This window comes from Aptenodytes patagonicus, chromosome 6 (genome assembly GCF_965638725.1).
Source record: "Aptenodytes patagonicus chromosome 6, bAptPat1.pri.cur, whole genome shotgun sequence".
Taxonomy (NCBI): Eukaryota; Metazoa; Chordata; class Aves; order Sphenisciformes; family Spheniscidae; genus Aptenodytes; species Aptenodytes patagonicus.
This window is the reverse complement of record NC_134954.1, coordinates 973938-988245: the sequence shown is the minus strand read 5'-3', so window position 1 is coordinate 988245 and position 14308 is coordinate 973938. Positions and strand designations below refer to the sequence as shown.

The window sequence follows — 14308 nt, the reverse complement described above, 5'->3', positions numbered from 1 at the left end:
AATCAATAAGCAAACACTGAGGACTCTGCCTTATGAGCTCTTTTTGCTTGCCAGAAAGACAGTATTTTCTAACTTACGACTGATAAATACCAATTAACAGGGGAAAAACTTGAGAATACCAAGTTCTTTCCTGTTAGTTTGAAAGTATGACACCTGCAATATCCTACAGTGAAGAAGTTGATAAGCAAAAGAAAATTATCTCGGGAGAGACTATAGAGGAGAAATCACATAAAAGAGAATTAATAGGGTTCCATTCTTAGAAAGATAGTGCCATTTAGAACCGATATTATTCTCTAACACTAGGATATGCAAATTTGCTTTTGCTCTGGTGATGGCAGGAAAGGGAAAGATCATGAAGATCAGAAAAAAAGAATGGCTAGCTAGCAAGTGCCTCAACTAATCCTTCTGTGCTCCTTGTTACAGAGGGTAGAAGCATGATAGAGTTCAGAATACAAAGTTCACAGAAGGGAGAAGCAATGTGTATTTGTGTATAGGAAAGTGCCCCAATGGCATAATGCATTTTTGACTGCTGAAAGGCTCTTAATGAGGATAATGAGGTCCAGATCCACTGAACAGTTATGAGCCCAAAGAAAGACTTAGACTTAGGTGGCTAAATTACTGTCAAAGATAGCAATGTTCAAAGCAGCTGCTCAAGCACTAAAAATGTCCTTAATGTTTGAGTCAGTGAAGTAGTGGTTTGTGTGTGTACCCAACTGTCTCCATCTAAGCATTATCTGTATTTAAATACCATTAAACTCCATCTAAAGGAGGACTAAAACATCCTCTACATGGCGGAAAGAAGTAATTGTGCTCTGAGGCTGTCTAGCATGTACCTGCAGTCAGTTCTTACAAATGTGTCAGACAACCACTATGCTGAAAAATCCAATTCAGAAGACATGGAAGTGTGGCCCCTGCCTAGTCCTGCTTTTGAAATACTTAATAGATTTAACACACAACTTTTAATTTCCTGACAAATACCCTAAATATTTCTTTATTTGTAACAGGCCAAAATTCTCTACCTTATTTTGCTAAATTGAATGATGGGGAAGAATTCAAAATGTTGAACCAGAAAGAAGAAATTAGAGAAAGATTATTCTGGTCACTACACAGTTATTTGATTTGGAGTGGAACCTAGTTCACCCTACTTCCAAGGGTTGCTTAAACATTTTATCTATTGGCTGTTTAGTGCAAAATGCTTACTCGGCCTTGGAAGCAGAAGGTACTAGCATCTTCTTGCCTTTTCCAAAAAAACCCAAGGGGTAGTCACTAGCCCTGACTGTTTTGTTAAGAATGACTTAGGCACGTAACTCCACAAAAACTTTCAGAAATCCTCCATGTCCCTTTACAGCCTCCAACAACGGATACCAACTGCAGCTGATTTGCCTTGTACCAATGTATGGTTGGACTCGATGATCTTAGAGGTCTTTTCCAACCTCAATGATTCTATGATTCTATGATTATGTTCAATTTTCTCATTAAAGATTTATTTTCTACATGAGACCTCAGTTTTCTCAAAGGCAAAACAGTACAAGAAGCTGTCTTTCTGAAGCCACTTCAGCCCAAATCTGATAACCATAATGTCAGGCAAAACTTGCAGTTGTTAAGCAACAAAAGAACTCCAACAGTCCAGGAACAGTCTTGTGAGAGAAGGGTCATGGAGACGATATAAGACATACTGGACTGCTCCCTGAGTGGTGTTATGAAGAAAACCACCATAAAAACAAAGGTTGAATATCATTCTTGGTGTTTCCTTTTCTCATCTACAGCTTGTGAAACTGAATGCCGTAAATGGCTTAATCATTAATAGTCAACCTGTGTAATGGGAGAGATTGTGAATCAGTTATTGTTATTTATATTGTGGATTGAGCAGACCACTGGGCAAGTTTTATCCAAGTAGCTCAATGTATGAGAAGTACAAAGTAACATGGATAAGACAAATTACACGTTAAACATTAATCTATATAGCAGAGCAATCATCAGGAGACTAGCAAAAATAACCTTAGAAGTAATTCATCCAATAGGCATAGCTCAATTTTTCTTTTAATGAAGAATATATCATCTAACTAGAGTTAACATCAGTAAAAATGATATTCGCACGGTGAACAGGTTAGATCTTGTGTATAATTCACTGAAATTGTGTTCACCTTTCAGTTATAAAACATGTCTTTGAGTCAGTCAGGGTAGAGCGTAACTACAATAATTCCAAATCATAGAATCATAGAATCATTAAGGTTGGAAGAGACCTCTAAGATCATCGAGTCCAACCATCAACCCAACACCACCATGCCCACTAAACCATGTCCCTGAGCGCCGCATCTACACGTCTTTTAAATACCTCCAGGGATGGTGACTCCACCACTTCCCTGGACAGCCTCTTCCAATGTTTAACCACTCTTTCAGTAAAGAAATTTTTCCTCACGTCCAATCTAAACCTCCCCTGCCGCAACTTGAGGCCATTTCCTCTCGCCCTATCGCTTGTTACTTGGGAGAAGAGACCGACCCCACCTCACTACAACCTCCTTTCAGGTAGTTGTAGAGAGCGATGAGGTCTCCCCTCAGCCTCCTCCTCTCTAGGCTAAACAACCCCAGTTCCCTCAGCCGCTCCTCAGCAGACTTGTTCTCCAGACCCTTCACCAGCCTCGTTGCCCTTCTCTGGACGCACTCTTAACACCTCAACGTCCTTCTTGTAGTGAGGGCCCAAAACTGAACACAGTACTCGAGGTGTGGCCTCACCAGTGCCGAGTACAGGGGCACGATCACTTCCCTCCTCCTGCTGGCCACACTATTTCTGATACAGGCCAGGATGCCATTGGCCTTCTTGGCCGCCTGGGCACACTGCCGGCTCATGTTCAGCCGGCTGTCGACCAGCACCCCCAGGTCCTTTTCCTCCAGGCAGCTTTCCAGCCACTCTTCCCCAAGCCTGTAGCGCTGCATGGGGTTGTTGTGGCCGAAATGCAGGACCTAGCACTTGGCCTTGTTGAATCTCATCCAGTTGGCCTCAGCCCATCGATCCAGCCTGTCCAGGTCCCTCTGCAGAGCCTTCCTACCCTCGAGCAGATCAACACTGCCACCCAACTTGGTGTCATCTGCAAACTTACTGAGGGAAATCGATACTGTCTCTGATGAGTAAAGGCTAAAAAGTTTTGCTGATACTTATTTTAGAAGTAAGTCAAAGGTTTGACAGTAGGAATTGATACTCCTGTGATAGTATAGGCTCCCTCCTTCATTTCAGTTAGGAATTTTTCATTTTTATAGTTGGTCACTCCTGGAAGCCTGTCTGAACTTTCTGGAACAGTGAGTTAATTGAGCTTTGTCCTTTTTTTGACCTTTAACTGTCACTTTCTTGTATGCAACGTGTTTTTAGGTGATTCTGTTTTCTTAAGGGATATAGGTAACAGCAGTTGATGACATCAGTTCCTTTAAGATTTTGTTTCTGTTGGGAAGTGAAAATTTGCTACTTTGGAATCTCGAGAAACTCAAAAGCCCTGCTAGTTTAGTTGAAGATGCAATTTCTCTGTTCTGTAAAACCAAAGATTAGGATAGTTGACCAAACAGATGTGTGGACACAGGAGAGGTCACTAATCACAGTGCAAGCACAGACCACAGCCTGGTCTCTTAAGAAATGCAGGCAAGACATCTGCACTCTCTTAGCTCCATAATGCTGTCATGCTTCTCATGAAGCTTTTCCCCAGGGATTTTATCTCCTAGATAAAAGTAAGAGTTTCTCTGTTTGTTTGGCAATTTCGTGAAAGATGTATTTCTGCAAGTTTATTCATGCTTAACAGTTAGGATTGTTAAAAACTTGGCAGTTTGAACTACAAAGGTAAAATGAACGTTTACATATTCAGGAGCATCTTTTATTCTTTGCAAATGTTACAAGGTGCACATTAGATGGTGTAGAAAGAAGTTTAGAACATTAATATTGTATTACATTATTTCTCATATGATGTGAAGTTTGAATTGGACCATGTGATAAAGCTTCTACTACTTTGAAGAGTTTGTTCATGGTTTGAATTGGTAACATATATCAACAGTGTACAAAGACAGAAATTTAAAGTTAAATGGATAACTGTGGCTTTGGTATTTCCTGAACTGAGTATTTGATCCTGCTGTCTTCATTCTCAGTGAAGCTCCAGGCTCATCATGAAATTTCCTCAATTTTAAAGATAAATTCTGTAATCTCTAGTTGTGATTAATTTAGTGAGTGTCTCAGGTATTGCACTAAGTATAAAACCTTGTTTCATGCACATAAACTTTACTGTGGAAAATATCTACTGTGCATGAAAGAGGCAAGACCTTCTTGAAACAAGAATTAATTGAAAACCATGTCTGAAAGTATGTCTCATTCATCACCAGATAATTTTGCCTTCCTTTTTAACCATCAGTAATAAACAGTGAAGCTGAGGAAACATCTGCAATGTGAAATATGTACCAGTAAACATAAGAACAGGGCAGGATCTGACACTAGGCAGAAAAGTTAGCCTTATGTATCTTCACAGTGTATTTGCTTAGTACATCAGTCAAAAGTTTATAAAAAAGTGAACTGAAAAAACTTGAAGGCTGAAACAAAGGCTGAAGTTTCATGTTCCAAGTCTTTGCACCCAATGAATCAAAGCAGATTGAGAATGGGATAGCTCAGATGCAAAAATTACTTCCCTAAAATTTTTACTTTTCTAATCATTTTGCTGCTAAAGTCAGAGAAAGTTTTTGCATTATCATTTTTCTCTGCTGTTCAAGCATTTGAATGAGACTGAATTGCTTTAGCTCACGCTATCCAGAATGAATCTATCTTTTGGCAGAGACTAAGGGCAAGTGATCTGTTTAAAAAATCAAGGAAGAATCTATGTTCCAAATATAGAACAGCAGAACTTCTTGGATAACTGAAAACAGTGTTAGTTGCATTAGAATTGAATATTTGGCTAAGCAAGTGAAGGATGCTTCAGTAATTCAGAGACTTGTGCTCTTTGGCATAGTAATTTTCTTCTTACGTTGAAGCAGGAAAGGAAATGACGATGACTGGGGACTGATAAACAGATAAAACAGCAAGAATTTGAAACTGAAGGTGGGAAATCGTACATATTAACCATTTAGTTAACCAAAACAGAATACAAGCAGACTAACCATGGATAAGTTATCAAATGGGTGTTTAGGGTTCCATCATTGGAACTAATATAACTTTTAGTCATAGTTAAGACTTGCTGGGGTGGGGTAGGGTGAGGGGGATTTGGGAGCTGTAGAATTCACTCATCAGATCCATCATATCTCTTACCATATGAAGTATCTTCCTGAAAATATACAGTCATTTAACGTTTAAGACAGCCACATAAGGATTGTTCATAGGCACCAAACCAATCCTTCTGTCACACAAACCAGTGCTAGTTACATGTGCTGCGTCCTAGTGAAAGGAGGTAAGTTGTTTGAAACTGATCACGGCTCTGTTTTAAATAACAAACATGCCTAATGTAAGACTGATTCCTCTCTACTTTGTATTCAGGAAAAATGCAATGAAGTTTAGTTGTTCTGAACATAATTTGATTTATACTGCTGCAAGGTCAGAATAAAGCCCTGTTATAAAATCACATGGCTCATGAAGCTTATTTAACTATTTAAGCAGGGTTCCTCTGTTCCACAAATGGAATTCACAGCTGTTAATCTAGTTTAGAGTAGGTATTGGAATGAAGACTTTGCTGCCAGAAAAACAACCACCAACAAACAACATTCCAATACTTGGAATTTCAGTAGGGATCCCCCACAGGGTGAGAAGACTCAAAATAAATTGTGCCTGTCTAGTAAGATGCAAGGTCAGCAATATGTCTTTACTTGATCCCTCTGATTCAACTATTTTGTTTCTTTACCTCTTCAAATGCTCTCCTTTTCTTTTTTGGGTTGTAAGTATTTTCTCATATACTTTGTTGGAACAAGCATTGTTCTAGAATGACTGTTGCTGGGAGGTGTTTTTATGTCATTGCCTGTGTGTATATACTAGTCTTCCCTCAAATCTAGTGCCCTCTCTCTCTGCAGTAATGTAAATTCCCCAGCTCCTCATTGGAATAATCTCTGACTTTTGAAGGGGGGGGTAATTTAAAGGAGGTAGTCTTCATGTAGTTTTCTGTTGATACTTCTTTTACAAACTGCTGTCCACAAGTGAGGAAGAACAGTCCCCCAGTCAAGCCCTCTGAGTCTCCAGAGAACAGGGGTCCACTCTTGGATCTGTCTCAGGCTCTCTAAAACTCTGGTTCATTCAGTCTCTGTGCCTCAGTAAAGAGGAGCTGCTTCCTTTTTTCTGCCTTGTTTCACACTGCACAGTCTTTTGGCATTACTGCTTATTCCTGTAAGTGATATGCTCAGGACATTTGCGCAGTGATATCAAATGAGATCTCTAGAATCTTTTGCCATATAATTTAAGATGTCATTATCTTCAAATTTTGCAGTGCTGGATTCATGTCTGAAACCCGAGACTGATCAGAAGCTTTGAGCTAGTTATTCACAAAACCACTGCCAACATACAGAAGCTTTGTAGGGGAGGTGGTTTTGCATGGGCTTAGCATTTCAGCTTTTTGTGAATCCTAAAAAGCTCAGAGAGTGATGAATGCAAAAAGTGCAATCAGAAAGAATCAGCTGAAAACCTGAGAACCAGACTTACCAAATCCAATTTTGAATGACAAACCATTAGTGTTATGTACAATTGCATCTTGCTAAAATTACACAGAGGATAAATCAATTATACACATTAATTTAAACAGTAAGTGTCTTAGAATCGATTCTGATCCTTGCACAAAGTGAATTGGATGTGCTGTTTTGTACTTTTTTTTCTGGCATAGGATATACACAAGTCTTCCTATTTTTATATTATTTGTATACAATTTTATTTCAGTAAGAAAAAAAATCCACCTTTCCTAAGAAATAAAACATTGTCCAAAATATTGATTCTACTCCTCCTCCCACATATTGTCACCTGCATAGCCTGGAGCTTTGGCACATTTACTTTCCTACTCCCTGGAACATGTCTCTAGTCATTGCTTTCCTTCATTGCTCTTACGAGCAAGGATTCAAAATAAGGGATTTGAACAGTTAACATCTGATCCTATCTGACAGCAGCTTACCCTTTGATCTAAAATTTGTGAATCAAATCCTAAGCCCCTTGCTAGCAATGGAGATGCTGACAATCATAAAAGCAAAATACTGCTTCTGGAAGTGTCTCATCTTTTGGCTACAGTGAACTTCAGGAAGCTTATCAGTCAGGTACAGAATGCCCACATTATAACCAGCTTGTCTTTCAATAACAATCTGAGCAAGTTTGTAATGGCATGAACACATTGCAGAGTCCTGTAGCTATAGATGCCTATTATGAGACATCACATCTGCCAGCCCCACAAACAGCTGAGAAATGAGTTGTATTGTACTACCAGCCATTTCCTATGAGTTAACTTCGGGAGTTCTGTTGCTGCATGGCTAAAAACAGGAATGATGAGTGCTTCTACAGGGTTGAACGGAAGTTAGTAAGGGAAGGAAAGGCTTAAAAGAAAAAGACTTTATCATTTGACCTAGCTACAGGATGGCTAAATATGTATAGCCTTTGTCCAGCAACAGTATCTTGAGATAAAGTCAGGAATCCTACCACTAATTTTTCTGTTGGGTTTGTTGTTGTTTCCTCAGTAGTTTATCTGTCTGTCACCAACTGCCAGATGCAGATTTGATGAGATAAAAAGAGTTAAAGGATGGAGAGATGACAAACCCTGAACATGGTTGTAGCCCTCCTGTTAGCAGTGTGCAGCATGCCTCCTACACAGAAGGTCATAGGTAGTGACTACAACATCACAGAATGCCCCTTCACAGTTACATTAGATTTTGTCTGTGATATCAACATTAGTTTATTGCATCAGCACTTCATTTGATGAAAATTTCCCCTGCAGACTGCTTACCAGAGGTTTTTATATCACTTTGATACTTAGTACTGATGAAAATGCTTTATCTTGAGAAGCTATTAAATATCTTGTTGGATATATTGCCATGTTTGACCAAAAATTCGGGGATGTTTTCTTTGGTGTTATTTTTAAACACAATACAGGACACAGCTCAAATTGGATTTTCCTGTGTCATCTGACCTAAACAATTACTTTCCATTGTTTAATCCTTCTTAAATCATAATTAAAAGAGAAGTTTCTATCTTCTGTATTAGTTGTGTCTTTTATTATATGAGACATTACAGTTTGACCTGAAGAAAGAAAAGATTAAAATGCTACTGATTAATCTTACTGTGATAAAGTGGTTGTTCCTGCTAACAAAGAGGACATTATGTTCTCCTGCAATATATTCTGTCCTTTATAACCTTCATAGCAAAATAGCCACATACAAAAATCAGAAACTGTATGGTTTACTCATATCTCTTCAGTATTTATATTTCTCAAAGGGAAGGCAGAGGATGATAACCGAGAATATTGGCTGATAAAACAGCTTGGTTAACGGTCTGTGGTATTAAACTCTCTGTGGTTATCACCAAATTGCCAAAAGCAATATCTAATCTTGATTGGAAAAATAAGAAAGACAGAGAAAAAAGTGTGTTGCTTTCTGAGATGAAACAATTTCAATCACCCTTGGAGGCCAAAAAAGTTAACATTTCCTTGCACTGCTACAAACATTTCTCAATTGCCCCCAAGTGTACTAAGCTAGTGAATATTATCAAGACTAATAACTTCCACAACTGACTTTGAACATTAGCAGAACTAATAAAGTTGGATCTTACTTTATCATGGTATATTGCCTCTGAATTCACATATAAACCTACAGAATTTAACTATTAAGCTAGTCTAATGATTAAACTATGCTGAGCTAATAATGGATAAATATAAGTGCGGTTACTAAGCAAAGTTGCATATACAAATGCTTCATTCCACAGTATCCCTCACATCTACAAGTCATCAGTAGAAATAATGTTCATTTTCTGATATATTCATTTTTTGGAATCATCAGAAATTCTTAGATATGTTAACTTATAAATTAAACATTTTTAACTTTGACTAGTATAATTTGTTATCTTCTATCTCCAACTGGACATCTACAGATTCAAAACAGATATGGAAGAGGATTTAAACTATGATGACCACATTAACTACAGCTTTACCCAAATGTTTTGTTCCTTCCTGCATTAGCATTTTATACATTAAAAGGATATGGCTTTTTAAAAATGTTATCTGCTACTTGGTTTAAATACGTCATTTTACAAGAGTGAATAGAAGAATTTGTGAATGCATTTTCCAAATCAGAGAGATTTTTAGCAAGGACACGAGTTTGTCTTTCAGAGACCCCATATGGTGCAAACAGACTATATGGGATCAATAACAATGCCGTCCCTATGATTATCTATGCTGGCACTCTTTCTAGTGATTCATTTTCCATGCTTGTTTAGTCTAAAGCTTCCCAGGGGTGGAGACTGCTGGCTGTACTCATTTAAAGATAGTGGCTATCATGGTTATCATTTAAGAATTAATTGTTTGTGACATACACAAATTAAATAAATAGGGCTGTGTAGTTCTTGAATGTTCAACTGGTTTTAGTTCCCAGAATGACAAATGTAGGCTGACTTCTTTTCTTAGAAACTACACAGCATGGATGCAGTAAGTTTTCCTTTAATGATAGATCAGAATTCATCTTCTCTCCATATTTGACTACTCATACAGGCAGTGGCTGGAGACTTTTACAAGGTAGACAGTAATTCCATATTTAGTCCTCAGATTCACTTCAAACAAGCTGGTTTAAAAGCCATGTGCTAATATTGATGTTAAACTATCCTCATGGAGCACAAATTGTCACTGCTGTACCCCTTCCCTCTTTAAATATTTTGCAGAATATTGCTTCTCTTTATCTTACGGAGGCGTGAAAGGCAAATTGTCAGTAAAGACTAACCAGAGTAACAAGCTGTAGGATGCACCCTCATAGATTTAAGTAGTTTTATGAATCAAGTTCTACTGAACTACTCAGGACAGCACCAATATTCACAAAAGTGCTATGTTGAATCCTGCAGCACCTTCCTCTCACTCTTATTCTGCCAGTCCTGGCTCAAGTAGTTCTCCAGCCACAGTTACACAAAGGAGGATGCTGGCAAAGTTACCAATTTGGTGCTGCTGATGGAAGGCAGATTAAGACATGGGGAAAAAACAGCTCAGGATTTAAAAGCCTTGTTCATCCATAGCTGCCAGTAGGTGGGTAGTTTTTTCAGGTAGAGCAGCTGGGCAATCCTTCTTATGGTGGAAAAACCAAACTTAATACCAAGTTTTCAGCTCCTTTTGCAAATACAGTGTGAGGCTGCACATCCCTTCTGCTGCCATATTTGTTAGCAGGGAGAGAGGATGATTACACAATGATTTTTATGATATTTTTTCTTGTATTTAAACAGCTTTATCTCATCCTTCCAGGTTTTGACAGGCAGTTGGGCAGCAACTTTCTATTCAAGCTCATTTCTTTTGTTAATTATCCTAAGTGTTACAACACGCTACAGTTATTCTTCCTATGAGATACATTAATCATTTATTATATTAGAGAGAAGTTTTGCTTTAAGGAAACTAATCATTATATCACAGAATACTACAGTAACGCTGAATATGTCTATTTTGTTAGACCACCGTATCTTGGGATGGAGATAAGCTGCTTTGTGTGCAGAATGGAGAAAAAGAAGGTCGTGGTTGGACCCAGTGGATTGAAGGAGATGAAATGCATCTGGTAAGATCATGTAACAGGTTTTAAATGCCACTCTGTTAAAATGGTTAGATGTAATGCAGCAGGCTGTGTGCTATGTTATCTTGGCTTATTTTGACATAATTATGTATTGGTGCAGCATTTGACTTGTTTCTAAAGCAACAATTTCATTTGGAGCCATTATGCTTTTATGTCCCTTACAAAGACTGCCTGATTTCAGAGCAGTACTCTTTCTGTGTTAACTGTCTGTCCAGACATACCAGTTTGAAACGTCTACACTGAGGAAGACATTTAACAGAATGTCCTTCATGCAGTCTGTGAAATTCGCAGTATGGGAGCTGGTGAAATTATGCATCCAACAATAAGCCATAAAGGGAAAATACACCATTGTTCTTCTAAAATAATTACAGGCCAGACTGCATTATAGCCTAGAGAACTAAAACAGCAATTAAGTTTTTGAAATGTCATGTTCTTTCAGATCATCATTTTTACCTTTCTAAGTTAACAGGACCTGAAAAAGGATGCCTGTTCTTTTCTCACATAGCTCTTTATAGCGTCCTCACTCTCTCATCAGTGTGGGTAAAAGGCAGTCTTCCTGCTGAGATAATAAAATCCAACCTCCATTTCTGTTCACTGTTCAGTACTATTAGCATTCAGCAGTCTAAGTGGATGTTCTCTAAATAATCAAATCTGTAGGAGAGTTATGAAATCTTTGCAAAAGTACCCCAAACCCCTTATTACTAAACACAATTTTCAGGAAGTACTGGAAGTCCCAGAAACCAGTTTGGGAAAGGAATGTATATGACAGGTCTTACCATCTGGACTACATACTTGATATAATGCAGCTAGGGAGAAAGTTACTGTGTAAGTAAGTAAGTGATCACTTTATAGCTGAGGCCATGGACTCACTGAAAGTAGGGGGGAAGCAATAAAAAGGAGACTCCAGAATTTCCTGTGTATACATATTCCCTCTATCTATACACAAACACACTACAGTATTTCCACACTACCTCCCAGCTTCATGGTGCCATGACACCAAGCATCAGCCCTTTCAGATTCTCTGTGGGCAAACAGGTTGTAATTAGCCATACAATGTCTGGCCTAGAAGTTCAGCTTACACCTTCCTGCACTCATACACATATGTGCACTCATCTGCACATATATGAAGCAATAGCACTAGTTGCTCTTGGATTTCTCTGTATCAGCATCCTGGTTTCTGTCCCTTCTCAGCTCCGCAGTCATTATCTCTTCCCATTTTTTGTCCCCAACACCAATTTCTTTAGCCCAGATTTCTGCTATCCTTACTCTGATTCATGCTCTAGCCATACAACCTAGCCATGGACCTCCAGGCCAGACCACTTTCTATACTTGACCCTGTCAAGAGCTTGATTTTAGAAGTCATAAATTCAGATTCAGTTGCTCAAACATAGGTGTCGAGTGCCACTTTAGGTACCCCAAGGTAACCTGACTGATCTGAGGCTGCTTTTTCAGAAGGCTATATCATACCTGCCAGCTCATGCAGGCATCCATGCACTCACTGGCACTTGTACCATTTATCACAATCTGTCTCTCATGTACACAACAGTCAGTACAAAATTACTTCATGCAAAGGAAGCAACCAAGTATTTTAGAGGCCAGTCCCCAATATTTCAATTTCATCACTTTTTATATTTCATGAACTTCAAAAGATGTCCTCTTTATTTCTCTGAATCCTTGTTAATGTAACTCTCTCCATTAAACATACAGTAAAAGAGTCCCATTTAGTATCTTATTTTTGACCAGCTAAGATTACTAGGTCCTGTACTCTTGAGAGTCCTTTGGTACAATGGGCAGTTACCGCTAAAAAATTGATACTTCGATAGCTTTATGATCCTATTGAACTTTACACAATGAGCCAAGTGTTAATTTAATTCTTTCCACAGTTCTGTAGAGAGTAGTCCCACATCCTTTAGTAGTTCTCGCCTCCTATTTTCTCCATTTCATTCTATGGTCTGTACTTTGTAGTTCTTTTTCCTCCTTAGATTCTATTTTATGTGAGTGACTTATTTGACCATTCTCCATTTTCTTTTGAGCTTTATTGCCCTTTTCTATTGTATTGATTGCTTCTGCTCTGTAGGTTTTTGTCACTGCCAGCAGATCTCTTAGCCCTTATTGCACACGCCTTCTTCCAGGTTACCTACATAGAAGTGAACAAAACAGGTCCTAACTAAGATCACTGTATCAGTCTGCTTGTTTCATCAATTCATCATGAAGCACTTTCTCTTACTAGGGACTAGCAACATATGCCAAAAAGGTTATTGACTCAGCGTAAGGTTTTTTTAGTATGTCATTTTATCAAAGTCCCCCATAAGAAAATACGCATAACTTCCAAGGAAACTGTCGTGCCAAAACCAGCACAGAAACTCTGCCTCCTGTTTCCTCAAAATATTCTGACAGCTTTATTAAAAGTTTTACCTTGAAATAGAAAGTACATCCCTTCTGCTAGGTCATACATAACCTTTGTCTTTATGTCCTTTAAGAAGTTCCACCCTTTCTTCTTCTTCCACCAACACCAGTCAACACCTCCACAGATCCCCACACATACTGTGTGCACTTCTCAGGTCTAACTTCAGTAGTTTCAGTAATGGAGAAGATTAAACTGCGTCTTCAGTGAGATTAGGTAAACAACTGTAGGCCTCACAAATCAGTGCCCAAGCTGTAAACATCATTGCACCTGCTTATGCACAGTTCACGATGATCCAATGACTAGCAAGTAGATTTTTTAAAAGCTCTTATGGAACACAAAGGAACAGTAGACAGCATTAGGCATGCAGTATGGTCAAGTTCAGTCAAAACTCACTGCTGTGCTGTGATTTATAGACCTAGATCAAATCTTGTGTACACAACTACCTGTCCTTTTCTAGCCATGAACATTGTGTTGCTAGAGTGGGCTTTCAGCTGATTTCTGGTTTTGTAGGTTTGAACTACCAGTCATCAACATACAGATTCAGAACTGGTTATTCAGATCCATCCCCAAATAACTTCTTTATCTGTCCAAAATAAAAAATGCCCGTTTTGAAGACCTAAGCAATTGCACACACTGCAAATAGAGAATAATGCACCAGGAACATATTTGGTCCTTTAAGATCTGAGATCCCAAAATAACTTCTCTTAATCCAGCTTTCACCAGAAAACAAACTCAAACCAGCGGGTTTCTTTTAGGATTAAAAATAGGCTAAAATATGTACAATCTAATTTGATAGAAAATTGTGGATTCAAATTAAGCTGGACATCATACACTTTAACGTATAATGCATGCATCCTATGTAAAAGTTGTATTTTTAAATTATTTTCTCTTCCTAGGAAATAAGAGTGTGTGGAGTCAAGTGTAAGCAGGTCTTTAAGAAGGTACAGTGAGCCTACTGCTGATACAGAAGTGAAGAACAGCAGAATTTACAGACTTACCACCAAATCTCCAAATGCTAGTAGTGAACATCATCAGTGATGAGAGCAAACACAGAAATGAAGATCACATTAGAACTGTACAGTTATAATAAAATATTTTTAACAAATCATTTTAAAGAAATAACTGCAAATGAAACTATTTTTAGAAATGCCAATTAAAGATACTAAACAC

General features: G+C 38.3%; 1 protein-coding gene across 1 annotated transcript in view; it reads left to right on the top strand.

Moving 5' to 3' along the window:
• RBP1 (retinol binding protein 1) overlaps positions 1-14308 on the top strand; it is a 16875-nt gene extending 2567 nt beyond the window's left edge. The window contains exons 3-4 of the mRNA XM_076340844.1: positions 10615-10716; positions 14035-14308. Of these exons, the coding sequence (XP_076196959.1) occupies positions 10615-10716; positions 14035-14088 (156 nt within the window). The 3' untranslated portion in view covers positions 14089-14308. The remainder of the gene's footprint in view (positions 1-10614; positions 10717-14034) is intronic.